A 26,628-nucleotide genomic window follows, 5' to 3' on the forward strand; every position below is an offset into this window, starting at 1 on the left:
CTGCCAAATATTCCGAGTCGCGATCACTTGCAGTTACTTGCAATCCAGGCTCGGCGCTGCATTCAAGCATCCCTACGTTTTCGCCAAGCATTTCATTCGGATCTGCAGGATTCAACCCACAGCAATTATTTTGCAACCGAAAGGGACCCATAGTATGATAACTTTCATTTGAGTTGATTTGGTTTCTTTCATTTTTATTTTTGTTCATTCGATATCATCGTTTTTTCTTAATTTTTTTACTCTCATCCACAGTTCATTTGCAGCCAGTTTGCACACCACCAGCTCAAAGGGGGAATACTATACCTCGAGCCGTTCTCTCTCTTGTCTGCTGCTATTCGAGAGAAGCTCGCGCACTTTGGATTGGTACCTTGGCTGGTTTACCTAGAACCCGACAAACTGGGGATTTAATAGGCTATTTGCGTCTGCGCTTGTGGAAGTGGACATCGGCGGCGACACGGGTCGCCTTTCTGTTGTAAGGAATGTACCCGGTGCGAAGGTCTGCTCACTGAGGGAGAATATCAACGCGCTCTCTTCTCGACTCTCTCTGTATGAAAGACTGCCGTGCGCCTCTGGTTTTGTATTCCCGAGGAGCTCTTATAAAGGGACTAACTCGGCACCAGGTCCTTTCTTGGAAATGCTCTATATTTGATTCGGCGTACGCATTTGCTTCTTCGTCCCTTTTTAGCTTATTTGATCGGGATATAGAGTCTAATTGCCTCGGTCATTCTCTTGTGCGTTTCACGTCTCTTTTTTTGGACATATCATTTCGGAACGGATTGTGACCCTCCCCGAAGACAGAAATAATGGGGGACTCGATGTGGAGATATTATTTTGGAGTTTTGTTTATTGCGTGCAAGGTGAACTTGTCCCGGGCGATAATTCTGGAGTCCATATATTGGAACACAACAAATACCAAGTAAGTGAAGCACGCGTCGTCCACACTCATTGAACACGGGAAAATATGTACAAAAATACAGTATTTAGCGCTGTCCGTGACTTTTGTAAATAAGACTTGTGACGTTATTTTATTACAGAGGTTTCTATAGAAATAGGCTACCTGACATGATAGGTGTAATACTCTTAACGTATAAAGTGATAGAACAGCTCATTGATATCCATTTTAATGGGGTGATTTTGCGTTGAGATGCCGGTTTGCGCTGACGGCCGCGCACGGGGTGATGGTGGTAATGTACACGTATAGGCGATGTTGATAGTGAGATGATGCGTTGGATGATGAATGCTAGGTATTTAGAAGATTCTTAGTTGTCGTGTGTCTTCTGTAGATGGCATAGTGGTACATTGTGCACACCAGGGATAACGGATGCTTTTCGACAAGATGTGCTTATAGCATGTTGAGCCAAACAGACTTTGGAATTAATATTACGCCCCACTTCTTCTTGGTCAGTAATAGTCAGGCCTACTTCACCAAAATATGGAAAATCGTACAATTTAAATAATTTGAATTCAAATGGAGGCATATGATAAAGCCTTTTCATTTTTTCTTCATTGCTTTCATTTTCCGCACTAAATGGAATACATTACATTATACATTCACTTTGGATAGCCTATTAAATACATCCGTGGCTTTTTAACCGAATGTTATTAGCCTATATCAAAATAAATGTTCACATAAGGCCTATTTGTAATTGTATATTATTCACAGAAAGTTGGATCATATTTGTTGACATTAGTTTTAGTCGATGTAGCTGTTCTATGGGCCACATTTTTTAGTTTGGTAGGCCTAACCAACTTCAGAATTTACAGTAGGGGCCCAGTCCAAATTAATACTTGGTTTAAGTATCTACTTACAGTAAAAATTGCATAATATGAGATGAAATATGATAGTGTAGTCACTACTATTGAACTGAATACGTTAAAGGCAGAAGGCCTATATCCCCTTTTAACTTGTGGTCTCATTTGCAACCATCACTAACTCTAGTCAGCCCCATGAAAATGGAATTTCACCGGACAGAAAATAGCCCCCAGAGTTGAATTATGCATTAAACATTGCAACCTCAGACGAGAAATTTCAGGGGGTCAAACCCCCAATGGGTGGGCTCTCCTCTTTGTGCCCATTTCGTCACGGCGAAACTCGAACTCGCTTAATAATTTAACTTTTGGCTTCAATTCAACAAGGATCTTGCAAATATAGCCTAGCTATCCCTCCCAAACAGGCATAGATCAGTAAATATGAAACAAGTGGTATCGGGAACGTTACGATAGAAAGTCTAACAGGTGTCCCTTGTTACTATTTCTTAATGATTGATAATCACCTTTTTATGAATGCGCGCTCTATCCTTTATCAGATTGTGGATTCACCTCTGAGTTCTGATGGCGTTGTTGGCCTTATTGCTGTACTATTTATCGTCGGAATTTATTAGAGGATTTCGGCTTTTACCTTGAGCATGGATCCTAATGAAGAGCTGCTCCGCATGTATAGATTGGTGTCTGGCTTTAGCCTGTAGGCTTTTCTGGCCGTGGAATGATGGCGGCAACAACCGTTTGCACTCGGCAGGAATGATGATGATCACGAAGAAGGATTGGCAGAAGTCGTTATCATTGAATCGCCTATAAATCACTAACAAATACGTATATATATTTGTTTTCTCTCTCGATGTTATACAATATTTACTGTACATGTTTTGAAATCATTACACCAGCAGCCTCGAGTGTGTGAGATGGAGATGCATGGTTGCACAGAGGTATGAGACGCACTCGCAGTGGTTATGCTCTTAGATCACCGTTTGGAGTTGAGTGGGTCTGTAGCGCGGATGCGAGACGATTGATGCGAATAGGCTACACCAAGTCGCAATGACACCTGCTTTGCGTTAAGCGTTTGCAGGTGCATGTTTATTGGGATGAATCTTGTCCTGGAGGCAGAGCTAAAAGCGGTTTTTGCTAGATAGGCCAGCCGCAAAGTCAAAATTGGTCACACACCACTCGAGGCCTAATGTGAATTTATTTAGGCCGACTTTTAACCTTCCGCCGTGGCACATTGTTGTCTATTGAGGGTAAAAACATCATCAATAAAATACATAATTCATTGTTAAAATCATCAATTAATCATAATACAATAGCCTGGTTGGCATATGCCTAGCCTATACGTATGTCAAAGCCTATTCTAATCTATTTTATGTTTTTAGCAGGCCTAGACCTCCACAATACGTGCTTGTAGAAATAGCCTATCTTTTCTTTTCTGTAAAGGGAACGTTCTAAATGGAACACATGCCACATTTATAGCAGCGAAAGCATGCCTTTCAAATTGCTATGTGTCATTTAATGTGGCATGTCACTCTTCTTTTTGAAAATAGCCCGAAAAATGGTCTACCCTCGAAGCAAGTTTAGGCCTTTACTAGGCCCACAAAGACAGCGGGCATTCCACTGAATTAGCGTGTGTTCTAGCGTTGGAATGAGCGTGTTTGCACATTCTTTACGTTCTGTCTGGGTGACGAGTTCAAAGCTAATGATCAGGTCAGGGGACGTTATTCTCTGGCCATATACTAACCCTTTGACCCCGAGTAGCCTAATTCAACTTTGCTATATTCTGCTGGCAGAATTACAAAGTTAATTACATTTTACATCATTGGAATAGGCCTACCTAGTGATATGGGATCAAACTGTTGAGTGGGCCTTGAAATACAGCCTCTAAATGTATTTTGAATGCCTAATCTCATTATCTCTCTATTGAAGTTTTTAAATGTGCTATAAGATTGTCATGAAAGATAGCGGTTCCGTAAAGCATTTTACTTTATTGTCATTAAAACATTTATTTATATTTCATTTTATTCAATGATATGCCTTTCTCTATAAAGCGTAAGAATCTTTGATTTTCAAGTCCAATAAGTTGAACAGAGCCTCTCTCCCTAGTAGTTTGAGTCGTTTTCTTCTTTTAGTATTCAGGGAGGGGGGGATGTTAAATTGCTTTACTTTGCCTTGCCTTTGGGCCAGTCCAATGGCTTTGTGTGTAGGCTGAGAGAGTGGAGAAGGCCGGAGCTATGCTATTCTCTCTCTCTCTCTCTCTCTCTCTCTCTCTCTCTCTCTGTCTCTCTGTCTCTCTGTCTCTCTGTCTCTCTGTCTCTCTCTCTCTCTCTCTCTGTCTCTCTGTCTCTCTGTCTCTCTGTCTCTCTCTCTCTCTCTCTGACAATCTCTCTCTCACTCTCCTCACACCATAGGGCCCTCAGTGTGTCGATTTAAACCTCATTGTCGTTTATGCTTTACTACTTTACCACTGATGCCTGAGCCTCCCCAGAAAGACTAGCGCCCCAACTCCCCCATGCCACAGCCACCCCCCTGCCTCCTTCCTCTAGTAATCCATTTTGTAGTTGGGTGCGAGAAACAAAAGGGAGGCCTGCTTTACACGGTTTATGTGAGGGAACGGTCCCTCTTCTCCAGTGCAGTTCATTAAGAGATTACATAGAACCCCGGGCCTTTGTAGCAGGCAGGCAGGCACAGTCCTTTTGTGAATGGGGGGAGAAGGGGGGGGGGGGGGGGGGGGGGGGGAGGGAGGGGAAGGGGGCATAGAGATGTAGATCCATCATGAATGAGTGACGAGGGCAGGCTGAACGTTGTCCTCCTCCTTCCCCACCCCATCTCGCCCTCTACCATTTTACCCCATCACGATCTACCCAGGGAGTCCCCACTGATTTTGTCTATCCCCCCCCTCTATCTCTCTCAAAGGAAAGAAAATACCCCCAAAAAATCCCCTTGTTTTAATTTAGCTCTCTGTCTATCGGGGAAGGGTGGGTCGGGTTCGTGCTGGGATTGCAGAGAGAAAATGGAAAGAGAAGGAAACGGGGAGTCGAGAAAGAGAGGGATTGTGGGGGGAAAGAGTGAAATCATCCTGTGTTAACACAGTGTACTGAGAGGTAGGGTTCAATAGACAGGTCTCCCATGACAACGCCCAGAAGAAAAGTTGATGATTAAGGTCGCATTCATGAAAGTCGGAGGGAGGGAAAGGGAAAGAGATTGAGAGAAAGAGAGGTAAAGCGAGAAGGAGAGAAGCGTGGGCCCCTACACTGTAAAAAAAAAAAGAAGACATGGTTCACCGTACAATCGTAAGGCACCCAGCTGCGATAGGATTGGAGGGTGCTTAACAAAAGGTTTATGTGAAAATTGGATTGAGCAAACTCAAGGTCCTATTGCAGCTGGTTGCCTTATAGTTGTATGTTTTCATATACAATTGTAGGGGCCGTGGGGTAATTATGGGTGGGCTGAGGAGGGCCCCATAGGCCTGGATTAGTGGATGAAAGTTAGGGCCGAAGGCAGAGAGACATAGAGGGAAAGGGGGGGGATAGGGTGGCAGTCTACTGAGGAGGGATAAAGACCCCTGTCCCCTTGGCCGACAAAGGGCGAAGAGGTTACAGCGTGGGTGGATTAACTCCTGCTATCCCTTGTCTTGTCTCATTGTCCCCCTAGACTAATTCATATCCATAGTGGGCCTATGATTAAAAGTCAGACACTGCTGTATCCCTCCCTCCTTCCCACTGTGTTGTCTTCCATCGTTCTATATTCCTCTCCTTTGTTATCCTCCCTCTTTTCAGGGCTTTCTTAGAACTCTGGGATTGAGGAGCAGGGGCTATTGGGACAGGATTATGTCTTGGCTCTCATTATATCGGTATTTTTTTTCTTCTTGGCAGGCCACACAAATAGCTCGTCCGGGATTTAAGAAAGATACCTAGAAAGATAGAGAGAAGAAATGTAGGATTTAGAGAGCGAGAAAGCGAGATAGAAGGGGTGAGAAAGACAGAAATGAAGGATAGATCTTACAGGTTTTTACTGGCAGCAGATGGGACGGTCATAACCCCAGGAAGCAGAAACACCACCCTCCCCTCCCCTCCCCGGCCCGAAACCTCACCCCCATCCTCCCACGGCACCCCCTAAAAAAGACACCAAAGTTGAAAGAGAGAGAGAGGGGGATGAGATGTATGAGGAAAACAGATGTCAGCTCGTTGATTTACTGTCAAGACCCTTTTTTCGTGTCTCACCCACCTGTGCTCCGGCTCGTTTCTTTTCTGTCACGTATCCTTGGAGTGAGTGAGAGAGTGAGAGAGTGAGTGAGTGAGAGAGTGAGTGAGTGAGAGAGAGAGAGAGAGAGAGAGAGAGCTGTAGTAAGAGCAGGCACCTGTGGCTATTCTCACCTCGGCACCAAATGGAGTGACAGTAGGTTTATAGGAGAGCCGCCTGCTCGAACCGAGGCAACACTCTTACTTTTGCTTTTACCCACATTGTGACTTTTCTCCGGGCCGCGGCGAGCGCAGCACCAGTGGATTTAGACAGGGTCGTATGTAATTCAAGAAGAAACGTAATAGATCAGAGGGGTATAGGAGGGGTTGTGATCGCTTTTCTTCTGTTTCTCCTGAGGTGGGCGCTGTTGTGCCTATTCTCCGGACCCTGTACGTCACGGGTAGGCCCGCAGACGTACACGCACATATGCACGTCTGCACACTGACACGTATGCATGCACAAACACATACTCCATGCCCACAGGGTTGGACTTCAGTTTGTTCTTTAATCTCCATGCGCACAAACCGTCACGTATGCACACTCACACACTCTCCTGTCCCCCTCACCTCTCCATCCCCATACCTTTCTCCATGGCCCAGCCTCTGGGATTATAGCAGGTCATAATGTATGTGTGGAGGCCCATGGTGGGCTTGTTAACAGCAGTACAGCCAAGTGATAAACACCGTATAGTGGTCTTCGTACAGCACTCAAGCAGAGTGCTGTACGAAGCACAGCCCTGAAGCACAGCCATGAAGCACAGCCCTGGATATATTTATGACCCACAGAACCTCAGTCACTCGCAGGGACAAACAGGGGGAAGGGGAGGAGGGAGGAGGGGAGGGAGAGGAGGAGGGGTGAAGGGGCAAGTGTGCCTTAAAGCGAGGGTTAAAGCCATTTACTAACACGAGAAGCTAGGACAGGCTTTTACTTGTTTACCCCCTCCCTCCGTTTTTTCCACCCTTCTCTCCATCACACTATTCGCCCTCCGTCCACTCGCTCTCTCTCCCGTTGGCCTGTACCCGGGGTGTGAGAGATGCAGCTGTTGAGCGGTAGCTGTCATGACTGTATTGAGGTGCAGGGCAGGCGGAGCTGTAATGTCTGGTTCTGTCTCCTCACCCGTCTAGGTGACCTTGCCTACCTGGTGTTTTGTTCTAATGGCTGCCAGTGGGAGGGACAGGGGGACGGGTGTGTGTTACAAACAGATCCCTCCGCACAGGACAACCCAGGGAGAGAGTGATGGAGGGATACAAAAGAACGCGTGTATAAGCAGACAATTTCTCCGTTTTTCTTTTCTAATTTTCTCTATTTCGCCCCCCCCCCTTTTTGAAATGTAACTGTCTCAGAGTAAGACAGTTCTTTCTCTCTGTGTCTTTCTGCACCTGGCGAAGGCAGATCTCCATTTTAAATGAAAATTCTGAGAAGGAAAAGGATGAGGTCGAGTAGCCTACTGTGTGTGTGTGTGTTTGGTCAGGTGTTTGACAGAAGACATTTGTGTGAGTGTGTGTTTGTCTTTCTCTGTGTGAGTGAGTGTGGAGGTGTTTATATTCATCTCCTGAAGGTACAACTCCCTGTGAGATAGCTTTCATGCAGTCAAAACCACTAGTATTAAAGGGAAGTTAAGTGGTTCCAGGAGAATGCTGCATGATGCTGACTCCGATAGTATTGTCAGTCGAGGTTCTAATGAAATCTTTATACAGACTACGTCATTGTGTGTGTGAATGTGTGTGTGTGTGATTGAATGTGTGTCAGCGTGCAAGTTTCCTTGTGTGTGGAGGGAGTGGACAGAGGGCGGGAGGAGAAGTCTCACCTTCGTATGCAAACATACAGTCATACTCACAAAAGCACAAAAGCAGTGGTGGGCAGTGACTGTTTCCTCAACCTGACTATCCAAACAAGGGACAAACTGAGCAAGGAGATAGATAAGGAGAGAGAGAGAGAGAGAGATAGTGATCTGATGTCTAGCTCTTTGTGCAGTAGTGTTTTCATTACGCTCATGACGCCCTCCGCACCAGCCACAGGCTTTAGCAATGCTAGATCAGCCATGGAGATAAACGCCTCAACACTTACTTCCCTGGCCCGTCAACTCTCTCTCTCTCTCTCTCTCTCTCTCTCTCTCTCTCTCTCTCTCACACACACACACAATAATTGTTCTATATATCTCTTAGCGCTACAATCATATCTCCATTTTCCATTCCTCATCGCTGAAGCCACTGTAGGCCTTTCTCCTTCGCTCTCTCCCTATCTCATTCTCTCTCTTTCTCTCTGTCTCGACCCCTCCCCTCCTCTGTAGTAGTATGATGATACTACATCCATACATTTAGTCTCCCATCGGCTCTGCCTCTCTCTGGGCTCTCAGTGGACATGCTGTACTGTACCGCTGCTGAGTAGCGCCCCAGGGGGGACACAACACTCTCTCGCCCTAGATAAGCACACTGACCGTGTGTGCATGCAACTGTGCACATGGGGTGTTTGTGTGTGTGAGAGACAGAGAGAAATAGATATTACAGATGTAGGATCTTAATTTGATCACCATGTTGCAGGAGAACTTCCTGCAATGCAGGAAATGTACAACTTGTTGTGTATTTGAGGTTCAAAAAGTATTCTATAGTTTGAAATGTCCACTTCCACTTGATTTTCCTACAGAAATGTTCATTAATTATAATCCACATAATAATTAACATTTCGTGTTGCTGCAGGATTATTTTCCTGCTTTATCAAACTGGCTGAAATTATGATCCTAGATTTGTATGTGTTTGTTTCAGAAAGTGTGGGTATAGGTAGCCTGTAAATAGTGATTGTCTGTAGCATTGCTCTGCAGTTTTCACTGTTAGTATTACTTAGAACTGTTTGTTAATTGGAATATAGTCAGAGTACAATGGCTGCCACCATTCGCCTGCGTACAAGTTCCTCAAGTTTGCTCATGCTTTTGTAGTCAGGGAAAATGTGTGTGTGTGTGTTTCCCTCCATTAGGAGAGAAGTGCTGTATTTTAGGCTTGATAATCACCCTTGATGGCCTAGTCTCAACTCCTCATGCGCTCTCTGAGGGGTCAGAGGTGACTGAAGATAATGAGCCCTCTGCCAGCACAATCCAACACACAACCCAAGGAGCTGAGAAGGGAGGGAGAGAGATGGGGAGGGCGGGAGAGAGAAATGAAAGCAAAAGCGACCCCTGAGGACTGTGTGTGTGTCCCTCTAGCTCCCCATATAGACCCCATATAAACCCAACAGTAGGGTCAAAGTATTGTGACCCCCCTCCAGAGGTTAACACAACACTGTGTCAGATAGACCCAAGCCAATGGATAAGATTTCAAATACAGTAGTACTCCGATAAAAAAAACAAGGGGGGGGTCAGCATTTAAGCCTATTCTGTACATGTCCTTATAGCTATTAAAATTCAACTGTATTTAACTGTATTTTTTATCTTTGCTCTGCCACTCTCACCCCCCCTAGTATTTTGGATAGAACCTGTTGTGCTTCAAGGATAACATTGGAAAACATTTCCTTTCTCATTCAAGCACGGGGCAGATTAGTTAACACCATGAATATGAGGTAGCGCCTCCGACTGTGTACGGAGAGGAGAGAAGAGGAAAGCCAGACAGGGAATGCTGGAGGGGGCTCTCCACTAAGCTCCTAAACTTTCATGTTTTGCATTTAGGGGGAATATACCTCAGAGGGTAGGGGGATGAAACTCCACCAGTAAAAATAGGCCTGGCCTCTAGGCATAGTGTGTGTGGTGTGAATGTCTGTGTGAAAAGTTGTCTTATTTTATTATAAGCAAGATCTTCCTAATTTGTACACGGGGACGTTCAGTATCGCCAACATCTCCCTGATAGTGTGTAGGAGCTTTATCTTTTTGTCTTCTCGTCCTTTATCTGTGTAATTACTTGTTCCCTCCATCGCGGCCAGATTAGTGTTAAACACTTCTTTGACTTTGTCCTGAAATATTGGGGTCACTTCTGCCGAAACGACTGCTACACACTGTCATTATCTTTCATCGTCGCTTGGATTGATGAAGCTAATTAGTAATTAACTCATCAATAATTCAACTGACTTTGCCTTCTTTTGGGAAAGGAACATTCATTAATGTGCACAAATACTGAATACCTAATGAATTAGAACGAGAGGTCAATTGTTGACCGTATCAAACTGGTTTTTACCTCTCTCCCTCTCTTCCCCCCATCTCTCCCTCTCTTCCCCCCCATCTCTCCCTCTCTTCCCCCCATCTCTCCCTCTCTTCCCCCCCATCTCTCCATCTCTTTCCCCCATCTCTCCCTCTCTTCCCCCCATCTCTCCATCTCTTTCCCCCATCTCTCCATCTCTTTCCCCCATCTCTCCATCTCTTTCCCCATCTCTCCATCTCTTTCCCCCATCTCTCCATCTCTTTCCCCCCATCTCTCCCTCTCTTCCCCCCATCTCTCCCTCTCTTCCCCCCCATCTCTCCCTCTCTTCCCCCCATCTCTCCCTCTCTTCCCCCCATCTCTCCCTCTCTTCCCCCATCTCTCCCTCTCTTTCCCCCATCTCTCCCTCTCTTCCCCCCATCTCTCCTTCTCTTTCCCCCCATCTCTCCTTCTCTTTCCCCCCATCTCTCCTTCTCTTTCCCCCCATCTCTCCCTCTCTTCCCCCATCTCTCCCTCTCTTCCCCCCATCTCTCCCTCTCTTCCCCCCATCTCTCCCTCTCTTCCCCCCATCTCTCCTTCTCTTTCCCCCCATCTCTCCTTTTCTTTCCCCCCATCTCTCCTTCTCTTTCCCCCCATCTCTCCCTCTCTTCCCCCCATCTCTCCATCTCTTCCCCCCCTCTCCTTCCCTCTCCCATCTCTTTCTCTCCAGATTCGTGCCAGGGCAGGGCCTGGTGTTATATCCTCAGATCGGAGATAAATTGGACATAGTGTGCCCACGGGTGGACGGAGGGGTGCGTGATGGGGTGGAGTATTACAAGATCCACATGGTTCCCAGGGAGCAGCTGGAGAGCTGCACCATCACCAAGGCTGACACGCCGCTGCTCAACTGTGACAAGCCTGACCAGGATGTCAAGTTCACACTCAAGTTTCAGGAGTTCAGCCCCAACCTGTGGGGCCTGGAGTTCTTCAGAGGGAAAGACTACTACATCATCTGTAAGTGCCTCATAGTAACACATATATAAGTGCATTTCCTTTTCTGTTTTTATCATGAGCACTCACTGCTGTTTGATAGCCAATCACAGTTAGGTATTGCTGTCGCTAGGCAAAGATGACTGATTTTTGGTTTCCAGTTCTTGTGTGATCATGGCAAGGGTGCCTTACTACTAGGGTGTCTTCATACTTTGTGATGCTGTGACAACCCCCTGGTTTTAAAAGATGGGTGTTGGACTGAACCATCTGTGGTGTGCTGACGGGGGGGGGGGGAGAACAGCACCATCTGGGTGGTTCTGCCACTGCCATCTGTGAGCTGTCAAACCAGGGGAGGGCCCTCTTTCTGACTGACTGGAGAGGAGGAGAGGATGGAAGAGAAGGAAAGGAGGGCTAGCATTTATACGTTGAACGAATAGAAACTGTTTCCCAGTCAGCTTAGTAAATAGAGTCCTCTAAGTTTGCAGATGGACCACGTTTTTATGCGAGCTAGCCATGTCAGTAGCCTGTAGTGGAGACTAGTAGATACAGTTTGTGTTGAACTACCCTTCAGACACGTGCAAAGTGTTAGGTAAACAGTCACAGTTCAATATGTTATGCCAGGGTCACAGACACATGGGTTGTGTTCTCTAACAGCAGGCTAGGCTTTGAACGTCTCGCCTCTTGACACTCTGTTACGTTAAGATGAACTGTAAAAGGACCCGATGAGCTGACGCACGCACACGCACACACACACACACACACACACACACACACACACACACACACACACACACACACACACACACACACACACACACAGCTGTATAAACAGGTCTGTGTGTGGTGGTATGGTTGATGGGGGGACTACAAAGGGTTGATCAAACTCCCTCAGTAGCTACCTGCAGGGCAGAGAGAGGGTGATGCAGAGAGAGACCACACCCCCCCCACCTCTACAGCAGCCACTACACAGTACAGTAGAGCCGCCTGCCTCAACACAACGTTCATTATTAATGAGGCTGTGCTGCTGTTTATTCATTCTGCGTCTCCAATGCTGCTTATGATCACACTCTGGGATGAGCCCGGCACATCTCTCTATTTGGCTTCCACAGCTAGGGCTGTGTAGAAAAAAGGTAAACACCAACAGATACTTGGTTACATAGAGCACGCACACACACACACACACACACACACACACACACACACAGACACACAGTACCCGGCTATGTCAACAAAGCCCTCTCTATCTATCCATTTCTCTGTCAGTCTATCCCTCTCTATCGCACAGAAACTCTCTCAGTTCAGAGTTCAAATTGACACACTCACACCATTTCTCCTCTCAAACACCAGCACACTCAATCAGGCTTGCAAGCTGATTAGATTAGAGGGAGGGAGAGGGAGGGAAAGAGAGTGTGTGTGTGTGTGTGAGAGAGAGAGATGAGAGAGAAGTTCTATTCAAACTTTCTTTTAAGAAAAGGAAGAAAATCCAATTTTGCTGCACTTGCAGATTCATGGTGCCCACCCCATGCCCCATCCCTCCCACCTCTCCTATTCATTTTTTTTACCTAGATGGTAATGTATAGCCGGGAGAGAGAAAGGGGCCATTTCTCCAGCCGAGCATGGGTTCACATAGCTGTTAATTGCCTCTTGTTCAGTAGCATGGTAGCTAGCTAGAGGCTTGCAGCTGGAAAAGCAAGAAGGCAAGGCAGAGCTGCACTGCAGCATGTATATACATACACTAGGTAGATAACACAGCCTCCTCTTCACAAGCCCTAGCACCGGGGCCAGAGAAGAACAAGGAGGAATGGAGGGATGAATGTGAGTGTGTGTAGGAGGGAAGAAGGAGAGTAGGTTTGTGTTTGCTAAATGTGGTTATGTGAGTGACTTCTGCTGTGAATTTTGCCTTTGTCTATTTGGTGTGAGATCTTAAATAGACAAAGGCTATTTTAGACAACATTTTTTTTTATAACTATGTGTGACTGTGTGTTTGTATTTTGTGTGTGTGTGTGTGTATGTGCATATGTTCTTCAGTAAAAATGCATCGAGCTGTGACCAATTCCGCCTCGGAAAAAAATGTGACGGTGTCTGTGAGACTGTGTGTTTTTGTATTTTGTGTGTGTGTGTGTCGTGCAGTAAAAAACGCATCGAACTGTGACCAATTCCGCCTTGGAAAAGTTCACTTGGGATTTTCATTGGGTTTTTGGTGGTGAGCGGCACTCAATAAGTAATTAATTAAAGAGTGTTTAATCCTGATTTCGGCTTTTAATCAGTTTGGCCCACATCAATGGAATCTCTGAATCAACCGAATGGATTAGCTCTGCCTAGCTGTGTTTAGCTCAGACACAGACTCAAGAGGAACGTCCCTTCAGGCTCTATTCAAACAACTGTGACATTAGCTCTTCAATTTGTGTCTCAAATAATGTTTTGGATTTAAACACATCGCAACCCGCCTCTCATAAACTAAACGTGACCCACTCTTATTGAGTACGGATCCATGCGGACCATAATACGATTATTGTGGATAGTCAGATTTATATAATCGTTTGTTTAAAACGTTTACATGCTTTGCAAGAGGAACGACGTCCCTAATAGTCCTGTTTGCATGGACACAACTGAAATCAGGCCGCCTGATTACACTTAAATAGACACAGAAAATGGCCAATCAGAAATAAACGTTCTACCAGAGCGGCCGTGGTATTTTTGTGAAGCCTATTTGATTCTGAGTTCGGACATTTGTGTGTTTGTACATGAAAACACTTTTCTAAGATGCATATTTTCAGTTTTTCCAAAACTCCCTTCACTCGCGCATAAGAGGGAGGCTACCGGTGCTGACACACGCGCAGATAAAATCAAATGCACCGCTTGAACGGCAATTAAGCTGTTTACATGTCCTAGTAATTCAAAGGATTGCTCAGAAAACCAGATGTTTTAATCGACGTATGCTTACTTTACTTCGATTATGATAAGCAGAATAAGGTGTTTACATGGCTAATGTCATTCTCGGCCTATTGCCATAATCAGTTTAATAGGGAATTATTAGTGTGCACGTAGTTGGTTGTCAGTGTAGTTGTGCATTCTCAGCCTGGTCACACCAGATCCACTGCAGTATTACATGTTTGTCCAGGTCCCCAGAGATGCATCCACTGGGAGATTTCTTTTTAACCCTATCATAAACCTTAAAGGAAAACTCCTCCCCAAAAATATATTTTGGTATTTGTTTCATTAGTCCATTGTTGATATAGTCCCAAAATGTTTTTGCATTTTGGGACTCAAGTCAGCAATCAAGTTTTCAAAATGCACCATACGGGCCAGATTTCTGTATTTTGAAAGCTACATTGTTACACTGTGTGTATTTGCTTTACTCTCTCTCTCTCTCTCTGTGTGTGTGTGTGTGTGTGTGTGCCTTTTAGAGCAGCATACTCTAAGAGCTGGGCTACAATGCTGCTCCAGTTGGAGGCAGATGAGTTTGATGTGATTGTGGTAGGCAGCATTGCCTGCAGCCGGGAACTTAGTGAGCAAGATGATTACATGAGCTAAATAGGGAGGGGGGGAGGGAGGGAGGGATGGGGGGGGGTTTGAGACAGAGAGCAAGGGAGAGACAGAATATTTGACTGAATTTATGGAGCTGCATGGGGGAATTCCATTAAGATTTTAATCACCTATTTGTCAGTCAAAATAGAAAATAGATTTTTTTTTAAAACTATTCTGTCTCTATTATACTCATGCACTGAGGGGATTTCCTACTGTCACAACTTCGCTCCAACCTCTCAACCGTAGGACAGTGTGTGTACACAGACAGATGATGGTTGGGGGGGATTGGTTGCCACATGGGCCACACGTATTGATGAAATGTGAATATTATTGAAGTCTCTCTGGATGAATGTCTGATTAATGACTATATTATTACATGACCATATTAAGACATCAGAGGAGCGGGGGAGGGCTGAGATGTGATTGGGGGGGGTTAGGGAGGGGGGTTGGTAGATATTTGGGTTGACCCTGCCTTTCCCCGGCCTGTTCTGGGGGTTCACGGTGGGCCTGAATGAGAGGTTGCCCCCTCTGTCGCAGGAGATTAAGGTACACGACACTGACTAGCGCTAACTAGCCCACGACCCCAGCGCTATGACGATGGCTTCATGCCCCACAGCAAGTAGAGAGGGCGTCATTTATACCATAGCTGAATCTCTCTCTCTCTCACTCTACCTCTCTGTCTTTACCGCTCTATCTCTCTCGCGCACTCTATTTCTGTGTTTTGATGGCTCCTCATTGGCTCAGAGTGGTGTGTTAATTATGCTCACTCACACGCACAGAGGGGGTTTGTTACTAGGAGCTGTATTAGCCGGGCGGGGAAATTGAGTTAAGTGCTGAAAGTCTGCATCCTCGGTCTTGATTGAAACACACAATTGAATAGCGCTCATTAAAGAGGCATATTCTTATTTTCAGTCTCCTGATTTGATCAAAACAAATAAATGGAGTTAAGGGGCTGAATGATTAACGATAGCCTTTGAAGTATCGGTGCTATTGAGACAAAGGGAGTTAGCTGTAGTGGTTGAGAGATGAGAATTAGGAGAGTTTGGGATATTTATGGCAGTGCTATTTCTGTTGCTTGCTGTTTCGCACACACTAAAAAAGCCTTCAAAGCGATGAACGTTTGGCCACACTTACTGCTGTATGTTGTGAGTTTGTGTTGGTGTGTGTTTTGCTGTTTGAGAGTATGTGTTTGTGTGTCGTCTAAATTGGTCGTGGGTGTGTGAGAGCTGTCACTTCTATCCGTTGAGGTGATTTGCCATTTCCAGTATGGGATTTCTCTTGATCAGCCATCTCCCTCGGTGGTGTGTGTGTGTGTGTGTGTGTGTGTGTGTGTGCACGCGGTGAATTTGTGGTTTAACACAGAATGCTTTGGAAGTGCTCTGAAAGGAACTAGCCCCAGCAAACATGCAACCTGAGTGAGAGCTAAAAGAGTTAGCATGACAAAATGGACTCCTAAATCCGCAAGGACATTTGAGTGAATGTGGCCTGAAGGAAAAGTGACACGTCACATCTCTCTCCGCTCCCTCCCTCTCTCGTCCTCTCCATCTCTCACTCTTTTTTCTTCCTCTGGGCTAGGTCGAGCAGCAGCCGAACCACTCTCTCATCTTTGGGCATGATGGAATAATCTTTCTTTTCCTCTCTCTCTTTCTCTCTCTTGCTCTCTCGCTCTCTCTCTCTCTCTGCCTAGCTAAGTCTTATCTGCGCTCTGTAAGGCGCTGGTGGTGGAAGAAAATCCATTTGTGAGGGGCATGTATGAGTGAAGTCTATCCTCCCTGACGTTCCTTTAGCACAGGGATTACAGCTAGCAGCTAGCTTTTCCTGCCAAACAGCCCAGTGCAGAGTAACGAGGCAGTCAGGTAGCCAGGCAGGCCAGTCAAAAATCCCATTCTGTTCTTAACCAGTTCATTGCTGCTAGCCTCCAGCCCCTGCCGTACTGCCGAGGAAGCCAGCTAGGGGGTAGGTTGTGTGCTTTTAGCTCAGTAGGAATGAATATTCACCCAGAGACTGATCCGTTTTGTGTGTTTGTTTTAATGGTTAAGGTAAGGAGTTGGGGAGGATGAGCTGATCCTAGAGCTGTGCCGATGGGCCACTACTTTTAGCAGCCTATGTTGTCACGTTTTTATAGGGGGTTGACTGTTTGGGTGTGTGTTTGTGGTGCAAAGGGGTTTTGTAGGAGTGGCTGAGGCGAGAGAGAGAGAGACAGGGCACCTTGGAGGTATTGGAGGGACAGAAGACCCAGATATATGCCTGCTGTTGCAGTTCATCCTGAGACCTCAAGCCTGCACCCTGTCCTGCTATCCACAAACATGCACATGCACACACCCATGCATGCACACTCACTCACCCACACACACACATACGTACGCGCAAACACACACATTGTCATTATCAGCGATATTATAATCATCTCATAATGAGGAAAAGACAGGATAACACAAACAGAGCTATATAACGCATATTACACCACACACACACACACACACACACACACACACACACACACACACACACACACACACACACACACACACACACACACACACAAGAACGCACAAGGTTTTAAGAAGCTTTGCACATAATGTGCTTGTCGTCCCACCACAAAAATCCATAGGTTGGATTGGGAGAGGGAGAGAGGGAGAAAGAGCGAGGGAGAGATAGAAAGGAAAAACACAGTCCTTGTAAACATGCTCTTTGTGTCGGTCCATTTCCATCCCAGTCCAAAATGTTCGTATAAAAGTGATTGAAGTTGAGGAATGTAAAAAAAAAAAAAAACAGAGCTAGAGAAAGCGGTGGGCAGTACAGAGCCGAATTTTTTTTCAACGCTGGTTTCGCAGGGATAGCACAGAAGCACCTGCTTTTAAATTCCCTTCCGGTTGATGAAAAGGCTTTGGCGCGAGGAGGTGTGGGTGGGAGAGATGGGGACAGGGGGTGAGGGGCAAGGCGGGCGAGGGGGGGTGGTGAGTGAGGGTGGTAGGAGGGAGGGAGCAGGCTGTGAGGCGCCTGTCTTCTTGTGGAGGGGAGGGGTGTAGTGAGAGAGAGAGAGAGAGAGAGAGAGAGAGAGAGAGAGAGAGGGGGCATTGGACAGAGGGAGGGAGTTTAAAGAGAGAGGAGCAGGAGGGGGGAACATTGAATGCGGGCCACTGCACGCTGGCGGGAGGCCAACCCGCTAAGCCCTGGCTGCTCGTTAGCCTCTGTGTTACTGACCTGATAGACCACAAGCCCCCTCTCCCAACCCCCCATGCCAGATGCAGTGCTACCAGCTGCCTCTAGGGGCAGCAGAGGGACTGGGAGAGAAAAGGCCCAGGAAGTGAGGGACTGGGAGAGAATAGGCTGAAGCAGGGAGGGTTTGGGAGAGAATAGGCCCAGGCAGGGAGGTCCAGTGTGAAATCAGTATGGAGGTCCATGCCATGGCTATATCCACAGAGCAGCACTCACTGCTTATAATGTAGCTAGTCACAGTCTACTGATTCTGCCCATGGGCGTGCAGGCTACATCTGTATACAGCGTTTTAATGTTATTTTCTAATCTGCTTTTCTGTCTTTAAAAGTCCTCCCAGCATCTGTTTAGGGGCCCATTTTGTTCCTCTATCACATGTGGGACGTCTTTCGCCTCCCTCATATCCGCTCTCCGACATCTGCTCACCGCTGCTCAGCGCTCCCCAAAACACAGTGTTTAGTGCACCACTTCTGCTGCTCTTGCCGCTGTTTAAACAGCTTCTCAAACCCTTTAAGCTCTTTTATATTTAAGGGTTACTGAAATATTTAGCACCTCCATCCATTCCCTCAGTTGTTTTCACTGCCTTTTCATCTCGCCTTCAACGGGGAAAAAAAAACCCAAACAAGATTTGACCTTTCCTGCGATTGTTTATTTCCCTCTCTTTTATTAATCATTTATTTCCTCCTGTTTTTTTCCCTTTTCTATACCCTTCAGCAGGTTTAGGTTAGAGTGTTTGAGAGTTGTATTTGCGCTAGTCGGTTCTTCTAATACCGCTGTAGCATTCTCCAGAGTGTCGTACGTGTTAATGTCCTATAAGCCACTGAAGAGTTTCCTGTGTCTCAGCACCTATTGTTCCTGTTCTATTGTCTCCGAATCTCTCTGTCTCCGTAACTGGCTGTTCCACTGGGCCAGTCAGCTCAGTTAGAGATATTACAAACACAATTACTCAAGCTAATTGACTTTGGAGGCGTGGGCTACGTGGAATATTCTGGCAGCAGTTTGGAGTGACTGGGGTGGCGAGGGGATGGATTGTGACTTTATTAAAAAGAAATCACTCGCTTGTTAGGGGCTTTCAACGTTTCCCTGACGTCTTTCAAATGTGGCTGTTCAGCCCAAGACAGACGTAATGTACATATCACTGTACTGTTATTTTGCTGTTTGCGATGATGTTAGCACAGTGGCTAATGCTAACCCCCCCCCCCCCCCTCCCCCCTCCTCTCTCTCAGCAACATCAAATGGCACAATGGAGGGCCTGGAGAACCAGGAAGGAGGGGTGTGCAAGATGAAGTCCATGAAGATAATCATGAAAGTGGGACAAAGTGAGTGTTACTCCTTCATTCAAATGGCATTTGTAAGTGTATGTGAGTGCTGGCGGCGTATAGTTATAAACAGATAACCTGATAGAAAATTGAAATGAGTATGAGACTGAGGGACAGCATAATTGTATGAGACTGTATTTACATAACACACAGTAAGGTTATCTGAGGCATTGTGAGGTATTTCATTATTCAGCCCAATAGCCTCCATGACACTTACGACAGACAAAGAGAAAGAGAGAGAGAGGGACTGGTGGTGGGTCTCCAGATTTAATGGAGCTGAATTGTGATGGATCAGGAGATGGATACACACACACACACACACACACACACACACACACACACACACACACACACACACACACACACACACACACACACACATCCTATTTTCCCTAACCTTAACCCTATCCTTACCCCCAAAACCTAGCCTTAACCCTAGAAATAGCATTTGACCATTTGGGGACGAGCAAAATGTCCCCAGTTGACATACACACACACACACACGCACGCACACACACACACACACACACCACATCTGTCCTCTGTGGTGACACCCGCCGCCCGGCACCTGCCGGTAATTAATGACCATGATTATTCATAAATCAGTTGCCTCGCCACCCAATGGGGTAATTTCCTGAGGTTGCCATCCACAACAGCAGCAGCTCACTGAAAACTGCTGAAGGTCAGGGAATTAATCAGGAGTGCTGCGTTTCATTAAGAGCAGCGCCACACACACACACACAACACAACACAACACAACACACACACACACGTGCAAGCATGCTACACACACTGCGCGAGACATATGCACAGCACACACACACGCACACACAGTGAAAGTGAATCATCCATGTCATTGTGTCTGATAGTTGTGTTCCTTATCTATGTCTTCTAGATCCCTCTGACCCTATCTCACCCAAAGACTACCCCACCAGATACCCTCCCAAGCACCCCGACAAGGAGTCATACAAACCAAACGAAGTGCTGGAGAAGAAAGGTAAGCGTACTAAGAGAGACTTACGAAATCATCAGGCATTCAGGTCTACCTTTCTAAGACAGTTTAGGTAAAAGCAGGTTGAGAGTGTCTGTGAGCATGTGTGTGAGAGTGTGTGTGTGTGGGTAAGCGTAGGAAATAAAGGTCAGCAATTCTTCTCCTGGTAATTGAAAGTTGCCCATAAAACTGATAGGCATCTCTGCTGGGCTCCCAAACTTAAAGTGTCACCATCCTCGCCCCACTTCCTGTCCGCAAAGTGACATTTTCAGGAAAATGATCCAATCGCCATCCAACATATTACCGGCTTCGGAGCACAGACTCGCATTTGTTCTCCTCACACACACACACACACACACACACACACACCGACCGCTCTTATCTCTCTTATTAAATAGCAGTTAAAATCTCCAAAGAAAACCAGACCCGCAATTTCCGCAATGAACTTTATTTCGAGGGGGAAAAAAATCAGTCGAGGAGTGAAAACAAGCTGACCTATATAAACGCTGCTGCGGTGGAGGCGTAGAGACACTCGCTGCCCTGTTACCGAGGGCGCGGCTCCTTTAGCCCCACCTTTCTGTGTTCGCACTCAAATCCCTCTGACAACCCGGCGCACAAATCTGCCAGCGCGCCACTAAATCCGCGTTGGCAACCCAATCTGCAGACCTCAGCATCTTCTCCCCTCCTCATCCCTCCTCCTCGGCTCGGAGCAGGAGCACATGGGCGTCAGTGGTTCGAGCAAAGTGTCTGAGGCAGCATAATCCCCTTGTAAAACAACGGAAGGGTACCTGCATTGGGCCCACTGCCATCCACCATAGCTCCAGCACTAGCCCTCAGGGGAGTGGAGCCAGACAGGGAGACACAGTAATCCTGCTTCCCAGGCCCCTATCCTAGGGGGAGAAGGGAATCGACCTGCCCTTGAGTCCTGGATGTATACAATAGTCGTTGTTATTAATGGAGATGACACAGCTTGCTTGGGTTTTACAGTGAATGTTGCTTCATCGTATAATACTATCAACTTCCTTAGTCGTAAGTAGAAAAGGAACGTCTCTACATTCATTTTGACATGTTTTTCATTGACATGCTACTGCATTGAAAACCCACTTCAGCCATTTTGTGCTATGTGGGACTGTACTGTGCCGTAGCTCCAAGGCCGTAGTGACCACCAGCTGTATTTGAATAGACCAGAGATCGAATGTGACCTTAAGGGGAGAGCTGTGTGAAAGGAGCCTTTACTCTCTGGTCATTGTGCTCCATCCGCCTGCCTTTCACCTTCACTCTGACATAATGAAGATGGAGAGAGAATGGAAGGATAAAACTGGAAGGAGACCCCTAATCCTTCTACGACCCCACCCTCTCTTTCTCCATTCTCCCTCCCTCCATGTCACTCTCAATCTGTATGACCTGACACTCTGTTTTAGAAAGATTTTCGCTCACTGTTTCTTTTTTCTCCTCCTTCTCCTCTCAGGTCCGTCGTACAGGGAGGGTGAGGGCGACCAAGGGACGGGCGGGAAATCCTCCAGTGTCATCGGCTCTGAAGTGGCCCTGTTTGCCGGCATCGCCTCGGGCAGTGTTATCTTCATCATCATCATCATCATGCTGGTCGTGCTGCTGCTCAAGTACCGGCGGCGGCACCGCAAGCACTCGCCACAGCACGCCACCACGCTGTCCCTCAGCACACTGGCCACGCCCAAACGGGGCGGCAGCGGCAACAACAACGGCTCGGAGCCCAGTGACATCATCATCCCGCTCAGGACTGCAGACAGCGTCTTCTGCCCACACTACGAGAAAGTCAGCGGGGACTACGGTCACCCGGTGTACATTGTTCAGGAGATGCCCCCCCAGAGCCCCGCCAACATCTACTACAAGGTCTGAGCTCAGCTCCACCCCCCCCCTCCCCCCAGGCACCGCTCCTCCGTGAACGCCCCCCAGAACGCTCTATCTCTCCATCCTCCCCCACATCTCTGTTGTTTTTCTTGTTGAACTTTACTATTCCTGTTATTATTCTTCATTGTTGGGATTCGTTGGAGATCTCACAGAGTAAAGCTGCTGCTGCTCTCTGGGGCTTTTTGGGGATCCCTCCTCTCCGTTCCTCTCCGCTCCTCTCCTCTAACAGTAGCTCTCTGTTTCTTTGCGCACTACGACTGACGCTGGGGGATCCGAGCGCATGTGTTTGTGTGTGGACGGACAGACGGACGGACGGAGAGACAGAAAGACGCACCCACGCGTTTGTTTTGAAATAGGATGGACAGATGAGGAGAAGGTCGATATCCTACCCTGGTATTCTCCCTGAGAGAGACTATTGCTGGGGAAGAGACAAAGGAGGGAGAAATAGAGGGATGGCAGAGAGATTAGAAGAGGAAAAGGAAGGAAGGGCCCGACCATGAACTCATGTCAGTAATGTCAGTCAGTCCCTCTCCTCATTGGCCAGAGACACTTTGTGGATTAAATGATGGAAGAGGGGAAAAAAACAAGAGGGATTTGGAAATATCCACTCTGGGACTTTCCTGACTGACACATGGACACCACTCACCCTACCACCCACCCACACACTCACCCACTCTCACTCATTGTGAACTGTTCAGGTCCTCGTACTAGTTACAGCCCACTTTTCCCTCATTGTCCGACGACACCTTTTACTTTCTAGCGTCATGATTCATTAAAGTTGTTACTTGAAAAAAAGGTTTGTAAAAGAACATGATTCCTTTTCGTAGTGTCATGTTGTTGGTTGATTTCTGCTTTTCATTGCTGGTATTGTTGAACTTGCAGATATATATATTTTTTGTGATGTGGTATTGTCGCAGCTCATGTCGTGATGGTGTATGTGACACACACACACACACACACACACACACACACACACACACACACACACACACACACACACACACACACACACACACACACACACACACACACACACATACACACCCTGCAACCCAGGACTGGGAGAGCAGAGAGCAGGACTTAAAGAGGGAGAAGAAGATGAGGGGTTTTATGTGGGCTCCACCCCGTCAGGGTATAGGGTGCTCATTATACCCCCTCTGTGGGGTCAGGGCTAGCCAGGTGGCTTCTGGGAAGGGTGTGGGAGCTAAGCGAACAATAGAGCAGCACTTTTAACCCCCCTGATATCCCTCCACCCAGGCAGTCAGTCACAGAGAGGGAGAGAGTGGCAGTGGTAGTGTGAGTGTGAGAGAGAGACTGTATCCCTTCAGTAATGGATAACAGTAGCGAGGGCTGGCTTGAATTTTCCACAGATAGGACTTTACAACATGAAGAGGTGTTAATTAAACTGGAAGTACAGGCAATCAGATATCCCAACCTGCCTTACTGCTGCAGTTTCCGAGACATTGAAGAAAGGTAAAGATAAGAGAGTCCCAGGTCTAGTTGAGTTTAACCCAGCCTCTGGCTAAAACAGCTCTAGGTACTGTATTGTCTGCTCCCAGGGGCAGCAAGGGCCCCGGAGGCCCCCAAATGGCCCGAACAGGTGGACTGGTGCTCTCATACTCAACTTTTAAAAAGCACAGGGACATCAAAGCGCATTGTCACTGTTTTTCAAGCATCATCTTTAGCATTTCCTTATTGTGAGTTTTTGATTATTATAATTTTTGTAACAAAATAGGTGTACATTTTAAAGGAGGACATTTGAAAACAAAAAAGGAAGGCAAAAAAACATCTGAAAAATGCAGAATATATTTATGATAGACACAGAGCACAGGTGTTGTCAGAAAGGCGGAAATGAGAAGTTAACGTTAATATATTATGGTATAAAAGTGCACATTATGCAAGCTAGGGTTTTGATGATTTGATATCTATTTCACCCATAATGTCCCACCTTTTCATCAACTCCCACCCAAATGGCTGCCTTTTTTTCCAGATATACAGGGCTAGGGCCTGGGAAGGGGACAGGGAGGGCAGCCTGGACGCATGTCCCGAAGGGGAGAGGAGGTTGTTGGACCCAAAATAGCATAACCGGGTGCACGAGGCAGACCAGCAGTATATCCCACACTCCACTGTAGCATCTCCCAAAGGACCATGGGAAGATTCCCACGATTACCCTGTGCCCCCTTCCCCCTCACTACCACGTGGTAGTGTTTTCTCTGTGTGTGAGAGTGAGTGTGTGTGTGTGTGTGTACCTCCTCTTGAGCAAGTCCAGTGAGACAGCTATTTGCCTGTTTATTCACTAAAGAAAACGAGAACTAGATTGTGACTTAGACCACGCCCCAAACATGTATCTGCTCACTACCAACATTCTCATTAGTTCATTAAGAACATCAAATTTCACCGAAAAAGCCAAGCCTTGTATGATACAAGGTTTGTGCCTCTAAGAGGCTACAAAATCTGCAATATGCAATTTTTCTTTATTTTTTTAAGAATTGAGAGAAACCTACACCTATGGAAAGTGTTCTTAAACCACTGAGAGATGTAACAACAAACGAAACAAAAACAAAACTAGCAAAGTACGTCACACGAGCCTGCTGTTAGGTTTTCATTTGTAGTATTATTTTAAGCGTTTTTTTTTGTTTTTGACTGTGTGCCGTAGTTCCAAGGTAAACTGTGAAAAAAGAAACATTTTCAAAATGAAATGCACCTGGACAGTTATTTAAGAAATAGCGAAAAACACTAGGAATCACATACAAATTGCTGTTTAGTTGCTGTCTGACTGCGGCAGAATATGACAATCTTATTAGTTTCTTTGAATCTGATGTCCTTATCCTAGCTAACGTACAACTGATATCCTCCTAACATTCCTCGGGTAGATTTTCTGTCTTGTTATATGGATGAAATATCGCGGCAATGTTGAGAGAATGTTAGTAACCTGGCTAGGAAAAGTACTTCAGGCTACTGTAAAATGCCTTGCTCGTATTGGTCAGCCCTTGGTCACCTGACTCAGTAATTTTGCACCGTTCTTCTGTAGGTAAGAAACTGTAAATACATTAATGTTTGTATTGTATATGGATCCTGGGTTGTTACGATAGCCTTATTCACCTTTTTAGGAAAGTAAATGAAAAAAAAAATGAAAAAACAGAATACACTTCAGTAAAACAGAGCATACTACTTTTTTTGGTAAATAGCTTGTGTAAATATTGACAAGAACCCAATAAAAATTTTTTTTTTATAAACTCTTAAAGTAAGATGTTTTGTATAAAATTTCAATTTTTTGCTATGTATTTTAGCTAGTGCTCGTTGGAAAGCCCCGTGTCCTCCCACTCCCTCCCCTTTTGCACTGTTTCCATGGAAATTTGGTTTTAAAAAAAAATTGAGAAAAAGTTGCCAAACCGACTGCTGCATATTCGTGCCATAAGTGTGTACCATAAATATTTATTGAATTAGTTTTTTTTCTTCTGTTTTTGATTTGATTTCTGTCCAGTTTTTAAGTAACACAGTATTATGATTGCGTTGTTCATTTGTCTCCCTGGTTTCTTTAGTCTGTTTTGATAGGTTTCCAGGTGGCTGTATCCGTAGCCACTCCCCTTGCAGTTTGAGATGGCCAGACCGTTGAAATGATTAAACATTCAAAAAACGAAAGAAATGAAAGTGAGGAAAAATGACACACATTCCACCAGTCTGTTACGAACTGAAAATGTTTTTCAATAAAATGTTTTTCCTATGGACATGCCGTCTGTCTGTATTTATGTCTGAAATAGATGGAGTTTACGAACATGTGGATCTCTACAGGACATCACACTATGCAAGACTTGTGGTTACAATATGGTCTGTCAATGCTAATATAAGCATTGAGACAATTACATATTCGTGTGTAGTTGCTAGGAAAAAAGTAATGTGTTTCTCTATGTTGTGTGTCTGTGTGTGCAAAAGTATTTTCATTGTCTGAGTATGTTTATGTCCAGGCCAATATTTCTATATTCTGTAATGTTAGAATGCAGTAGTATCCCTGTACATGTCAGTAGACGTATGCGCACGCATGTGCACACACACACACACACACACACACACACACACACACACACACACACACACACACACACACACACACACACACAGTTGTATAGGTGTGGTCCTCTGCTCTGCTCCCTGTGCAGGGTGGTCCATTGTGTGTTAGCTAGGGGTGATGATGTCATAGCGGGGCTGTGATTAAGGGGGCCTCTCGGCTCCCAGCGGGGGACACTGGCTCTCTGGAATAGGCCCAACAGCTCAACAGCCTAGTGCAGACCAGACCAGCCACTGCCCTGCCTGGGCCAAGTCTAAACTAGGGGCTGGACTATTCTAAACCCAGCCGCTGTCCTCCATCTAGCTACATATGTCACCATTGCTACTACCTAGGACACGAACAGCAAATAGATTCCTGTGTCGAGGTCAAAATCTCCATAAATCAGCAACTGGTCGAGGTTAATAACAGCACATCCTGGATTACTGTGCTGTGTGCAACATATCACAATCCATTCACTAGTCTAGGTCTATATAACTGTGCAATAGCCATGCTCTCTGGCAAACTCTTACTTTACAGTATATCATTCAAATG

The 26,628-nt window shown here is 46.0% G+C and overlaps 1 protein-coding gene across 1 annotated transcript; it reads left to right on the top strand.

Moving 5' to 3' along the window:
* On the top strand, positions 1-25,759 carry efnb2a (ephrin-B2a). The gene is made up of 5 exons (XM_029703146.1): positions 1-916; positions 10,831-11,114; positions 19,061-19,153; positions 20,049-20,150; positions 21,613-25,759. Exons 1-5 carry the CDS (start codon positions 804-806, stop codon positions 22,017-22,019), a joined length of 999 nt encoding a protein of 332 aa, XP_029559006.1. The 5' UTR covers positions 1-803; the 3' UTR covers positions 22,020-25,759.
* The last annotated feature ends 869 nt before the right edge of the window (positions 25,760-26,628 follow it).

Source organism: Salmo trutta, chromosome 20, assembly GCF_901001165.1.
Source record: "Salmo trutta chromosome 20, fSalTru1.1, whole genome shotgun sequence".
Lineage (NCBI taxonomy): Eukaryota > Metazoa > Chordata > Actinopteri > Salmoniformes > Salmonidae > Salmo > Salmo trutta.

Bases quoted from the DNA above. Each gene is read 5' to 3' on its own strand.
- efnb2a (XM_029703146.1), top strand. From the start codon at position 804: ATGGGGGACTCGATGTGGAGATATTATTTTGGAGTTTTGTTTATTGCG. The intron at 917-10,830 runs GTAAGTGAAGCA...CTTTCTCTCCAG, and splicing joins TGGAACACAACAAATACCAA to ATTCGTGCCAGGGCAGGGCC. The intron at 19,154-20,048 runs GTGAGTGTTACT...TATGTCTTCTAG, and splicing joins AATCATGAAAGTGGGACAAA to ATCCCTCTGACCCTATCTCA.